The 14,315-nt window shown below is 46.0% G+C and overlaps 1 protein-coding gene across 3 annotated transcripts in view; it reads left to right on the top strand.

Moving 5' to 3' along the window:
* LOC146863647 (uncharacterized) overlaps nt 1-14,315 on the top strand; it is a 435,045-nt gene that overhangs the window by 265,318 nt on the left and 155,412 nt on the right. For all 3 annotated transcript variants that reach the window (XR_014969063.1, XM_085627730.1, XM_085627731.1), the window contains exon 4: nt 454-548. Coding sequence is in view for 2 of the 3 variants with exons in the window: in XM_085627730.1 (XP_085483856.1) it covers nt 454-548 (95 nt within the window). In the remaining variant the exon portion in view is untranslated. The remainder of the gene's footprint in view (nt 1-453; nt 549-14,315) is intronic.

The raw sequence follows: 14,315 nt of genomic DNA, 5'->3' as shown, positions 1-14,315 counted from the left end.
CTCTCAGCAGCTAAAGCTAGAAAGCAAATGTTATAGTCCGGCCAAAGAGTTTTCTTCTTCCAGGATGTGGCCCGCGCCACTGCTGCTCGTCACAAAGAATTCCTGTCTCTTCGTCCGGCTCTCCAATCCATGAACACTAGATATGGCCTGGTACATCCCTGCTTCTTCAGAGTCACATACAAAGAACGTTCTTACTCCTTTGATCGTCCTGAGGATCTACGACAATTTATTTCCCGACACAAAGGGGACAAAATGGACTTCAGAGGGTCCTGAGATATGTCTCGTTTTGTTTCGTGTTAAATTTTTCTAGTTTTTCTTTTTCATTTTATTGTACTGTAGTTACCATTTTCGTCAGTATGGCATGTTGTTTTTTCCTCTATTGTAAATTGTCGTAGTTTGTTTGCCTTCACGGACAGCTATTTCTCATCACTACATTTGTTTTTTTCTCCACAGATGCTCTCTTTCTTGTACAGATTCATCCCTTTGATGTTTTCCTCCCCCCTACCGTCCCGTTTTGTCCATACTGTGTACAGTTTTTTCATTGTTTGGTAAGTGTCAATCCTTCCTTTAGATATTCTAATTACAGTCGTTGGATTGTTTTATCTCTGTCACTCTATGTTTTTGGTAGTTATTCCCTCCTCCTGTTTTATTTTATATTATGCTCCCTGCTCTTCATGTTTTCTTGTTTATTGGTTCTTGTCGTTTCCTGGTGTCTTCATTGGATCGGTCATCTGTCCTCTTTTCGCTGCTCCTCACCTCCGTATGCTACTCTTTTTCCTTTGGATCTGTATTCTGTCACTCTTGACTGAAGTCTTCCGGCTTCATGTCAACCTCTCTTCATATACCATTAACTCTCATTCCTTTTTCCTTTTCTTTTCAATTGTTTTCTTTCTTCTCTGTGTTGCTTTGTATATTCCTTATTTTTCTGCAAAATTCTGTCTTTGACTTCTTCTGTTTTTTTCTTATTGTTTCTGTTTCATTGTTCTTTTATTACCCCTTCTTCTTATTGGTTTTCAATACTCATTTTCTTGTATATAGTTTTGCTTGTTTCCACATGTTTAAAATTCAATTCAAATGGTTTCGTTTTTCATATGTTGGTACTTAATGTTTTCTTATTTTTATCGTGAACGATAATGTTCAAATTGTTTCCTGGAGTGTAAAAGGCTTGAGAAACCCTGTTAAGAAACAAAGGGTACTTACTGATTTGTCTAGGCTGCACTGCAGAATTGCGATGCTTCAAGAGACCCATCTCAATGATAATGACATTAATTCTCTAAAAAAACAATGGGTTGGTCACGTTTATTGTTCCCTGGCTAAGGATAGGAAGAATGGAGTGGTCACCTTAATTCATAAGTCCCTCTCTTTTGTTTTAGAGAAGGAGGAGAAATATGTAGATGGTAGATGGCTCCTTTTACATTCCACTATTAATGGTTTTCCTATTTCTCTACTCAATATATATGGCCCCACTGATGTTGATTCACAATTTTGGCAGTCCATGTCGCATACCCTCCATTCATGTCCTGATGCTAATCTATTGGTGGGTGTGGACTGCAATCATGTTGTAGATCCCTTCACAGATAGAAAATCAACTGCTATATACATTCCCAATAAAATGGAAAAAAACTTTTACAAATACAATTCACTCGAGGGGTTTGGTGGATGCTTGGAGAATATTCCACCCGGATACCTTAGAATTCACTTTTTACTCCCCTACTCACAACTCCTCTTCTAGAATAGATTATACTTTTTGAGTCCTCATCTCCTCTCCAATCTAACTAATGCTGAAATTGGATCCATCCTTATCTCTGATCACGCCCAGTTCTGATTAACCTAGATCTTCCTTCCGATCTTTCCAAGTCCCCACTTGGCATTTCAATAATTACTTACTTAAAGATCATAATTTTCTGGAACGCTTTAAAGAGTTTCTGTCAGATTTCTTCCTCAGGAATGTCAATCCCGATATCGCCTTCCACACTATCTGGGATGCTTTTAAGGCAACAGGCAGAGGATTCATCGTTGATTACGTCACGGTTAAAAAGAAACAAAGCATCAAGGAATCAGCTTCCTTATTAGCTTCCATTAAACTTCTTGAACATGCCTACTTTCCCTCCAATAATGAGGATACACTTAAGAAACTAGTTCAGGCTAAATTAAGCCTTAATAAAAAATCCACAGAGGAAGCTTCTGGGGTCGTACTTAAAGTCAATTCAAAGTTTTATGGTGGTCGCAACAGAGCTGGTAAATTGCTTGCGAACTACTTGAAGGTAAAATTCCAACGATCTAAAATACTTAACATCATAGACGACGGCGGTGTTAATCATTTCAAGGATGAGGAAATTCTCAAATGCTTTACGGAGTTCTATATGACATTAGATTTTCCTGAGTCATCTCCTTCCGGCGCGGCATTGGAATCCTTTCTTGAAGCACTTCCTCCCCGTTCTTCTGCCTATACTGATTGTTCTTTATTAGAAGAAGACATATCCCTTTCAGAAAGTAGGTTAGATAGAGCCTCCGTAACTACATCGCAGCAACTCCTTTGTAAAGAAGCTTTTTGGTCTCCACTTACTAATCACCTATCCTCCAATGCATTAGGTACCAAGGATAGCAGTTTTGCATTCCAGCTGCCTTGAGCACCATGTTCAATATTTTCCAGATTGTTCATATTCTATTGAATTTATATTGTTTTCTCAGATTTTATATTGTTCATTAACGGAAAGGCTCTGAATATTTGATATGGATATTGATTCTTTCTATATTTCTTTTTCCTATTCTCTTCTTTTTTCCTTTCTTTCCTCTCTTCTTCTCTTGTTTCTTTTTTTTTCTCTTTACCCTCTTTTTCCTTTCTTTCTTTCCTCGAACATTCTTAAAAAATGCTATTGCAATATGGTACATACTCCTTAATTTTGTTCTATCATCGGTTATGCTCATGATAATGTATGAATTAACAAGTTTTCATCCTTTGTTTAATTTATATATTGCTTGATACCTTTTGTTTCGCTCTCATGAATACTTTTATAATTCTGTACCTTGTTATTTAATTGTTTTAATAAAGCTCTTTAAACTTAAAAAAATGTTTCCTCTAAGATTTTAAGCATTTTCGGATATCTATCCTACAGTGTCCAAATGCGTGGGCACTACACAAAATGCTCTAAGACAAGAGGTTGTGCTTCGTGATGTCACTAGTGACGCTGTACTTTTCATTTCATTCATTGTGCGGAGACGCCTCATAAAGATCGAAGGCAATAACACCCATACTCGGTAAGCCCTTCCTCCCTTTCTGGTAGCCTGGAATCCTTTTATAACTGCACGGGGGAGTAATTAAGCCCGGGAGTCTGAATATATTCATATGATCATGCCTGGCTGATGTCTGTGGGGTGGCCTCATGTAGTTAGTGAATTGGAGCACCTCAACAAACGGTGTGGAGTCCAACACCAGTTTATCCCCTCAATAATAACAAAGAAAGGACCGATCATCATAATCTGCTGATAAACAAAGAAACAGGACTACACACCCACGGCGGTCCACTCAACGGAAAACGAAAGTGGACTACATAGCTGAGATAGATCTAGGACGTGACTACTTAATTCAAAGGGAAAAAAAAGGGACCACACTGCAGAGTCAGATGGAGGGAATATACAGAGGGGCCATCTCAAACTGATTCACACTGAAGGGGCCGACACCCCTATCTCCTCATTTAACAGGCAGAGAGATGTGTTCAGCAAAGTGGGATATCAATTAAGGTAGGGCATAGCTTAACTAATCCGAAAACTAAAATCTACCCACAATGGAAATATAAAAAAATGGAAAAAGACCTTGAACCCTCAGGCCACCATTCCTTCACCATCCTCTAGCCGCCCAACCTCTCCAAAAATGCCGCAAAGAAGTTCAACCACAGACTAATGATAACCCATCCCGAGACTCTTTTTTTAGTCCCATACTTCTGCATAAGTAGAGGCGCAATATCCAAAGACCTTATCTTTCACACAGAAAAACATGCCCAATGGAGAAATATCTTTTATTTATTGCCCCAAATCTCCAAAGCGAAAAAAAAATCACAAGCCCTCAAACTATCGGTAACAGCCTCTGACATATGCCTTGCGAATGCCACTATTACTATCTACAAGAACGGTAAGATGCTTATACAAGCCTCCAATGCTAATCTCGATTCCATAGACAGGATCTTCCCCACTCCCAAGAAAGCAGTAAACAGTAAGAATAGCACACTTACAGCAACCGCTCTTCCTCAGTTTCTAGATGCCACTCTAACTCCTCCGCAAAATCCCATAACAAACTCTTCCGAACCGATCACTGCAGACTCCGACCTCGAGCCCCATCGCCCAGACACATCGGATTCAAACATCCACGGGTCCCCCCCAGGCCCCGGAGAGACAGGGATGCACTCAGTCACCAATCTCAGCAGTGCAGAAACTCCCAGTGATCCCTGCCCCCCAGTCCTATTGGTCGCCCCCACACCTGTATCCCCCAGCCCAGAAGGGTCAGGGTTAGTTCTAGCCACCGATCTCTTCATTGCAGACTCACCACCATTAGCCCTGATGTACGTGTGTGAAGGTACCAAATGGGATGCCTTCCACACCGTCCTCCTCTCCCCCCTTTCATCCAAAGCAGCTTGCAAAGACCCCCCTCACTTACTGTCTTCCACGATATCTGAGAGGACCCTAACACCCGCCTCACTCATACCACCCACCCAAACACAGAGCACAAAGACCATTCCCCAACCTCATGCGGCCGCCCCTATCCAGCTACCGTGCCACTATCCCAAACCACACACTGACTTGGACCCCACAACAAACCTCCCGGTTCAGCTCCTCACATCGACCCCGAATGAATTTATCCCCAAGCAACTGGAGAACGTGATCATGCAAACAGACCCTACCAGCGGCTCGTCCTCCATGACTGATCAATCACCCGCACTTACCACCAACTTTCCCAACTCCGTTTGGATCGCACGACTCAATGAGTTAACCAGAGGCCTATCCCATCTCAATGTCGAGATGCATAACCTATCAACTATCACTAAAGAACTCCTAAACATACACCGAGCCACCAATGACACCGTGAACCAAATCAGTCTCCAAATGACATCCCAAAGAACTCACACTACGAGAACACTAGTCAGAGTAACCAAATCAGTTCAGAACCTAGTAGACCCACGTCCTTACACCCCGAGAACACTAATCAGGGTGATTTACCTTCCCCATCATGGCCTAGGAGGGCTAGTGATGAACTATCTAACAGAGACATAGACGACCTCCTCGTAGCTTATGCCCGGGCAACAGATAACAGCAAGTCGCAACGTGAAACTATCCAAACCATTGTAGCCAACCCCCTCAGAGAACCGACTCACAACAACAGATCCGTAAATAGAGATAACCTCACAAATATCAACATAGAGCAGATTACCCTCACCCACTCTTCTAACACGTTGAAGTGTGCATTCATTGATTGCACATCTGCTAGCAAACATGCTCCTGACACATTCAACCTCATCCTAGACAATGATTTAGACATTATTGTCCTCACCGAAACATGGCTAAATAGTTCCTCCTCTCCCATCCGTCACTTACTGGTTCCTCCTACCCACAACCTAATCCGCTTAGACAGAAACCTGAAACCAGGTGGAGGGGTAGCCTTTATTTATCGTAACTCAATCGCAGTCAAGCAAGCAGACTCCATTGGACTATCCTCCAGCGATTATCTCTGTATTAATATCGCTGATGACAAGCGCATCACCAGCAAGCTTCACATATTCTACCACCCCCCGGGGATAACTTGACTTTCATCGATGAGCTAATGGAAGTCATTGCATCCAGCGTCAATTCACAAGTAACTCAAAGTTTCTTGGGTGCCTTTATTCTCCACTGGAACAACGCAAATGATCATTGTGTTGGCTGTCTTAAAGCGTTTCTGTCAGACCAGGAGCTATCTCAACTCTGTGACAGCCCTACTCACAACAAAGGAGAGACACTGGACCTCATCATAGCAAAAACGAACATCGTCTTACTACAATCCATCCCCCCATGCGACTGGACGGATCATCACTGCATCCTCTTCTCCATCAATATCGAGGTATCTCAAAAAAAGGGGCCAACCCTCAAAAACAAAGCAATGGAAAAGGAACTTACAAAATATCAACCTACCTGTGATGTGCTTACCAATTTCTACCGCGAAAAGACTAAGGCCGCCGAGCTCAACATCCAATCTAAGAAGGCCCTCCCGCAACCTGTGGCCCAAGACACTATGGGGCCTATTAGGATGGCGGGCAGACTTTCATCCGCCTGTCACCCTAGCGGTGCTGGGACCGGCCGCCAGTGGTGCAGTGGTCCCGCACGGGCGATTAGGATGCCACCGCCACCATGGCGGTGGCATCCTCTATTCCCAGCATTGAGATGGGTGGTGCTCACAGCACCACCCGCGACAATGCTGGGAATGCACTGTGTGCATTGTCATGCACAAGGTGACAGGCACCACGAGGTGCCTGCCACCATGTCCATGACAATGCAGGGGGGTACCATAGGTACCCACATGTGCACCCCCCCACAATACCCTGGGGGCCCACAACGGGCCCCCAAAGCAGACTCCACATGGCTTTCCATGGCAGGGTCTCCGCCATGGAAAGCAATGCACCGCTGCCCATGCCAATATGGATGACGGTGTCTAGCAGACACCGCCACCATATCTAGCCCCTTTTTCGCCCGGTCGACTGGCGGAGAACCAGCGGACGGTCATTCCATCCGCCGGGATCCCGTCCGCCATACTAATATGGCGGGGGAAACGGGTGTCAGGCGGGGTAAGATGTAGGGTGGATTGCCACCACCATGCGGGCGGTGGAGATCCGCCCTACATCCTAATAGACCCCTATATGTTGCGCACAACTCAAAGTTCATTTTAATACTCCAGGGGAATTAACAAAAAACAATGCCTCATTGTTAGACCTGGCACCTTGGCGTGCGTCTCCCTTCCACTTTTTGTCGCTGTGCCTCATGTGTTTTGCTGGTGTTAGCTGCTCAGAGCACTGTGCCACTGCCAACCAGTGCCACAGTGCAAGTGCTCCCTGTATAAAATATATATGTTGGTTGGACTCCATGATTGGCTTATTTGGTTTACTGTCAGACCCCAGTAAAGTGCACCAGGAGTGCCCAGGGCTTGTAAATACAAATGCTGCTGGTGGGCTTGCAGCACTGGTTGTGCCACCCACAGAAGCGGCCTGGTAAAATGTGTCTAAGGTCTGCCATTGCAGAACCTGCGTGTAGTCTGGTACTGTCATGCTGACTGGGCAAGTGCACCCACTTGCCAGTCCCTAAAACCTTCCCTTTACTTCATGTGAGTCACCCGTATGGTAGGCCCAAGGGCAGGGTGCATTGTAAGCCTAATGTAGGACAAGCCCTGATGTGTGTGGCATGTCCTAATAGTGAATTACAGCCATTTTCGTTTTTCACTATTGCAAGGCTACCTGTTCTCATAGGCCAGAATGGGCTGTAAGAATTGTTACATTCTATGATCCTAACAGACCCAGGGAACATGGTAGAAATTCAAGTTTAGTATGCCTGAACTCAGAATAATAAAATACATCGATCAGTAAAGTTTATTTTAATATTCTGTGTTTGCAAATACCGCTTTTAGAAAGCTGGTATTTGCGTGCCTAGCCATTTCAGCCCGCCTCTGCTATGATGTGTATCTGCTGTCTGGTTTCTGTGAGTGACAGGACTGGGGGATTCCAGAGGGCAGGGCTAGGTAGCCTGGTGGTGAATAGAGAGATTTACATCCAGATGGGTGGGAGGAGTGCACCTGGACTCTGAATAGGGCTGTGCTCTGCCACCACAATGCTGGCTCCACCTCCTGTGGAGCGGCTGATGTCTCTGCCCTGCACCCAGAATGGAAAGTCAGAGACATGTCAACAAAGTGCTCAGGAACTGGTTCTGGCTAGGCAAAGGCCCCTCTACCCCAGAGGAACAAAGGAATTAGGGGTATAAGTATTGGGACCCTGCTCCCAAGAAATTAGATCCTGCTTGACAAGAAGAAACCTCTGCCTGAGGAGAAGGAACTGGGAAAGCTGTAAGGAGGAGTACTGTCCCTGACCTGGGGGATTGGCCTGCAGTGGTTGCTTTGCTGCTGAAGGAGAGGAGAAAGACTACAAAAGACTTTGCTTCAACTTGTGCTTAAAAGATCTCCAAGGGCCTGAGTAGAGCTGGCCTCCTGTTAAGAAGTCCCAGGAACAAAAGCACTTCACCCCCAGCTTCCTCCTGAACTCTGCTGTGTGAGTTCTGCCCTTCCTAGAGTGCTGGATCCAATTGTGGGGCCTCTGGAAGTTGTGCCTGCTGTTGGGAAGCTGACCAAGAAGAAAGAAGCCAAGGATCTCCACTCTTTCACGCACAGCCGACTTAGCGAGAAAATTTCCGTCGCACCGCTCATTAGCATGCAGAATTTTATCGCAGCGAACATCGTCGCAGAGCCTGCTTCCGCTGAGCCAGATCATCGCTGGTGAAATCGTCGCCCCGCTCATTAGCGGGCGGAATTTGATCGCAGCGGACATCGTCGCAGAGCCAGCCAAGATCCCCGCTCCACTCGTTAGCAGGCAGAATTCTATAGCTGCGAACATCGTCGCAGAGCCTGCCGCCGCTGGGTGAAATCGTTGCAGAACCAGCCAAGATCATCGCACCGCTCATCAGCATGCCGAATTTTATCGCTGCAAATATCGTCGCAGAGCCAACCAAGATCATCGCTGGTGAAATTGCCGCCTCGCTCATTAGCGGGCCGAATTTTGTCGCATCGTGCCTTAGCGAGTCAATTTCTACTAGAAAAGCTACGCCTTGAAATCCATACAAGTATCGCCTCACTCTCCATACAGATCGGATTCATCGCCCACGCCTGCTGCATGCCGCAGGGTTGTCGCATCGTCTCCCCAGGGTCTCAGGACTGACGCCGTTGCTTGTTTTTCGACGCCTGAGCGCCGCCAAGAACTTTTATCGCATCACCAGGTACTGTTGGCTAAAAGTGACACTAAGGTGGATGATTTTGTCGCTAAATTAAGAACTCTTTTTGAAACCATATTCTTGAACTGTGTATGTCATTTTTGTCATTATTCGGTCTTGTGCTAAGTCTTTACATAAAAGATCACTATTTTTGATATAAATCTAGTGTGGTGCCCATTTGTGGTGTTGTCACTGAGTTACTGTATATGGTTACAAATGCTTAACCTATAAAGCCTCTGAGATAAGTCTTGTCTGCTCGCGCCAAGCTACCTAGAGGGTGAGCAGGGGTTATTTTAAGAGGGTAATCCCCTTATCCTGACTAGAGGAGAGGGTCCCTGCTTGTCACAAGTACCTACCTGTGCCAACCAGAGACTCCCAAATTTAACACTCATGGCACACCTTCTCGCCAATCTCTCAACAAATAATCTATAACACTCTTCAAGCAATCAACCCTTCCAATCACTTCTCTGCCCCCCTTCCTCCTGCCCTATTCCATTTGTCAAAAACAACTATCCTACCACTATGGGCAAAAATTGTAAACGCCTCTCTGAAACAAGGCTCCATACCGGACTGTCTTAAAATAGGGCAGGTCACACCTATACTAAAGAAAGCTGACTCCACCCCATCTGATCTCAACAACTACCGCACTATATCCAACATCCCCACTCTGGCGAAACTACTGCAGAAATGTGTACAAATCCAATTATTCAACCATATTGAGAATTACAACCTCCTAGACAGTCACCAATCTGGCTTCCATCAAGGTCACAGCACAGAATCTGCACTCACACACATAATGGATGACATACTAAAGATGCTTGACCGCAACAAATCATGCCTAATGATACTTCTGGACTTATCTTCCGCCTTTGATACGGTCAAGCACGACAACCTATTGTCCCTATTGGAATGAAGGATGGGTCTCTCGGGCACAGTGTTACAAGGGTTCTCCTCCTTCCTAAGTAACAGAACACAAAGAATCAAGATGAAGAATTCACTCTCTCAACCCTCCGCGGTCACCCTGGGCGTCCCACAGGGATCAGCCTTATCACCCATTCTTTTCAACCTAATAATGGAACCCCTGGCGAATGCATTGAATTCAGCAAAAATTCTATATCACCTGTATGCGGACGACACCCAACTGTATCTAAAAATCTCCACTCCAGAAGACTTCATTACCCTCAATGCTATTCTACGGAACACGCAAAGCTGGCTCATTAACAACTGGGCCTTGGCCAAAATTCCGTTCCGTTCAGTGTCAAAATTTCCGCATTCCGCAGCTTAGCGATGATTTGTTTCTTGCTCGCGCTGTAAAATAATACATTCTCGCGTGCGCGCGATCGCCTGAATCCCCGCGTTCGCCGACAAGTTTTCCCGATCCGGTCGCGTTCTCCACGAGATGTTGGATTGTTGGTAGCCATTTGCGCTGTCTCGCGACAGTTCGCGCCCGCAGTAATGTCATGCGTCGCGCAATCACGTCTTTCTTCTTGCGATCATGCACCGCGAGACAAGTGAAAACAAGATGGCCGCGCCCGCGAGCAACCGCATGGGTAAGTTGGTGAGCCGCGACCACGCAGAAAATACCGCGAACGGGCGGGAAAAAAACTTCTGCATCTTTGCGATATTTCCGCGTGTTTGCGGAGATTTTTAACATTTTCGCGATAATTTGCAAATTCCGCCCACCCCTACTAACAACCACCTCATGCTGAATACCCAAAAAAACAGAATCCATTCTCATCTCTCCACCGAATCACACACCTAAGATAGATCTTTGGTTAAAACACCTAACAACCTTTGACTGCGCTCCCCTCATCATTGAGTCCGCAAAATCCCTAGGAGTCACCATAGACAAACACCTGAATATGCAGTTGCACATCTCTAATGCCACCAAGGGAGCTAATCACAAGTTGAGTATACTAAGGAAACTCAAACCCATCCTCCCTCAGGCCGACCTAATAATGGCAGTGTAAGCCCTAGTGCTACCCCTGACTATGGAAGCACCACTCTTTGCGGTCTCCCCAAATACATGCTGGCTCCGCTGAGGGTATCAGGAACAAAAAGAAACAGCCACATCTCTCCGACCCTGAGAGCCCTCAACTGGCTGCCTTACGAGGCTCGAATGCACCTAAAGGTTGCCTGCATGACCCATAAAGCTCTACATAACAATACACCCAGTTACTTAGCTCTAAAGCTAGAAAGGTCGGGAGGTTGCAGACAACTACGAAGTGCGAGTACTTTACCAGGGGCGGCTCTAGGCTCATGGTGGCCCTGTGCAGGGAGCGCAGGTAAGGGGCCCCGGAAGAGGGGGTCCGGGCGGGGCGGAGCTCAGGAAGGTGTTTTAATAAAACGTCCAGAAAAGGCGTTAGATGACCAGTAACATGGTAACAGAAAAACGACGTTTACTTTTTGAGTGCTCATCACTTGGATACTTTGTTTTAGAATCTGGGTCTCTGGAGGGACCCCTTTCAACAAGAAAAACACGTTGCGCGTCCGTAAGAGAGTTCGGCCACAAAGTAGGATCCCTCCAATCACATAAATCATATTCAGAACACGGGTCTGTAACATGGTCTTGCTCTTTGGCTTCCTTTTCAATACCAGCATCATCCGTCTGTAAACTCTGAACCTCCTTCAGAATGCCAGATGTTGATGGACCGATGAATGATGTTTCAGTTTCTCTGTCTGAGGGTCTTTTGTAATAATCCTCATCCTGAGTTGGTAATTGCTGCATGTTTGTATCAATTTCAGAGTCACCTTGTTCATTTTCATTGGTCTGCTCATGAGTATCATTCTGCTCATGGATATCATCATTTTTTTGTTCTTCTTTATGGTCGTCAGCGCCTGTTTTACCTAGTGCATCAGCAGTACTCGGGTCAGAGGATTCTCCATCTTTAGGTTTCCCTTGGGTGATAAAGTTCAGGATTGCTCCTTCCTGTGACACTACGAAAGCCTGCTGAGCCACCTTTCTCTTTCGTTTCGAATAACCAGATTTGTGTACTCGAATTCTCTTAATTTTGCTTGCAATGCAGCGGGCGAGGCTAGCAGTGGGTAGGGAAAAAAAGAAGACAATCAGCAGTGGCGGCTGCTGAAAGATTTTGATGTGTCATTTTTATTTTCTTGCAAAAACAACAGTTGATGGACAGAATGCAGAACAATGTCATACATTCACCCCAGTACAGAGATCTGGGCCTAAATCCATCGTTTTTTTGCTCACCACACCACCCCAGTTCAGACATGGCCATATGCAAATCAGCCTTGACCCTGTGCCTCATGGGAACAGTCCAGCCCGAACTGCCAAGCCATGTCTTCCCTGGACTACACAATGAAGGACCAGCATACCCTAATGAACGAGTGAATTTCTACCAACCTACCAGGAAAATATGTTCCAGAACTATCTCCCTAGCAGCCACCCAATGCAGCCGCTGATAAAACAGTGGAGGCCGCTACTTCTCCCACCTGGCAGTGAAGACCTGAAAACCCTCCCCCTGCACCTCAGAGCCTCACCATCACTCCAGCAGTTCAGGAAGGACCACAAGATCTCGCTGTTCAACCAACAAGCAGCATGATCCAGCAGCATGAATCCCACACCGCCTCGAGACCCTTATGTGTGAAGCAGCTGAGCTTTACAAACCCTGACTGATTGATAGTAATTACCCTTCCCACTACATGTATGACACATTATGAGGACTAGCCACATATGGAAGGTTTATTTGAAGAGTGTTATAAAACTATAGGGTAGATCATGTGACTTGGCATACAAGGTCTGTTTTATCAGTCCACTGAGAACAGTAGAGCCTGGAGAATAGTTCATGATCTATTTGGGAAGTGACCTTAGCAGGAAGAGAGTAAGCTACCTTGAAATCATGGCACACAGAGACCTGTCTCAGTACGTCACTAAATGATCCTGAAGACAGCCTACAGGTAACCAAAGACTCGTCCACTTTACCACATTGTCAAAAGACAAAATACAATATATTTAATTAAGGTTTCTTGTATAGTGCCATATTCCAGCAACCAGTTCTGCTCGCTTTACAGAGCACCTATTAAACAAGGATTAATTACAGTGAGTCCTAAGGCTATGAAAAGGCACTAGAGGTTCACTGAAGCAAAATGAATGTGCAAGGAACATCCAGTCAGGAGACAACTTTCAAGCAGACGTACGAATCACTAGCACAGCGTACCAACGACCCCATGGGCCGTGGCATAAGCAAGGAAAATGGCCCCTTTGGCTGCTGCTCAGGAAGTAGAATATAGCAATTATCAGGGTTCAATGGGCCCCTGAGGGTTTTGGGTCTCAGTACCACTGTACTTGCTGAACCAATGGTAACTATGCCCCTAGTATGGTCAGAGAAGGCTGCTTCACCAATTGCAAACTGAGGACTAGTTAAACTAGTTTTCTCTGCTAGTCACATGACAAGCACTGGAATGTAATTAAAGAAATGATCAAGAAACCAGTCTCCTACCAAGGTCTCTGCAAAAGGGCATTAGATTGAGTTAACATGGGTAGGCACTGCCATCCTATTCCAGGCGTCCATCCATAGGTGCTTGCATTTCATGTCTGCCTCAACACCATATAAACAGACATAACCAAATGCCAAGTACATTCGAACACTCGATGTTTTAAAAGATTTGTGCAGGCAGATCCACTCATTAGATCACAAGTATCAGCTTCATGCTCTGTTTTCATGATTGTTGATAAGTAATTGTAATCATTTTAATGAATCCTTAACATTACGTCTAACACCTCGTACCCTGCTCTCCTCTTCCCCCCAATACGACCGTGCCTCCCAAGTTACACCTCCAAAAGTCACCATGCCTCCCCTCAGCCACAAGTAAACACCGCCCCTGCACTCCTGACTCACTCTTCCCTCAACATACAGCGCCGATCTGTACCACTCCCTACACCTGGCGCAGGGTGACCACCTCACGGACCCGCGCCCTCTCAGAGATGAATCGTCAGAGAGAGGCTCTCTCTCACGATTCATCATGCCCTCCCTTCCCATGACCACCAGAATACCTCCAGCTCGCCACCTCACATGGCTTACCTCCACCCAGACCCAAAGCACACAGCATCTACAATAACATCCTCACCCAACCTTCCCCACGCCCCCGGCTCCTCACCCCCACGGGCTGGGATACATTCCTATGCCTGATCTGCCCTCCTCCCCAGGGCTCCCCACACCCTCGTCCAATGGCTCACCTTCCCTCGGGTTCACTCTGCAGTGGCACACGCTGACCTCCTCACTACCCCTCCCCATGCCCCGACCCTCGGGCTGCTCACCTCGCAGCTGGCACCGAAGGTTGCACACTGGCATGCTATCCTCTGCA

This window comes from Triturus cristatus, chromosome 2_1, assembly GCF_964204655.1.
Source record: "Triturus cristatus chromosome 2_1, aTriCri1.1, whole genome shotgun sequence".
NCBI lineage: Eukaryota > Metazoa > Chordata > Amphibia > Caudata > Salamandridae > Triturus > Triturus cristatus.
The sequence above is the reverse complement of the archived record's forward strand: the minus strand, read 5'-3'. Positions and strand labels throughout refer to the sequence as shown.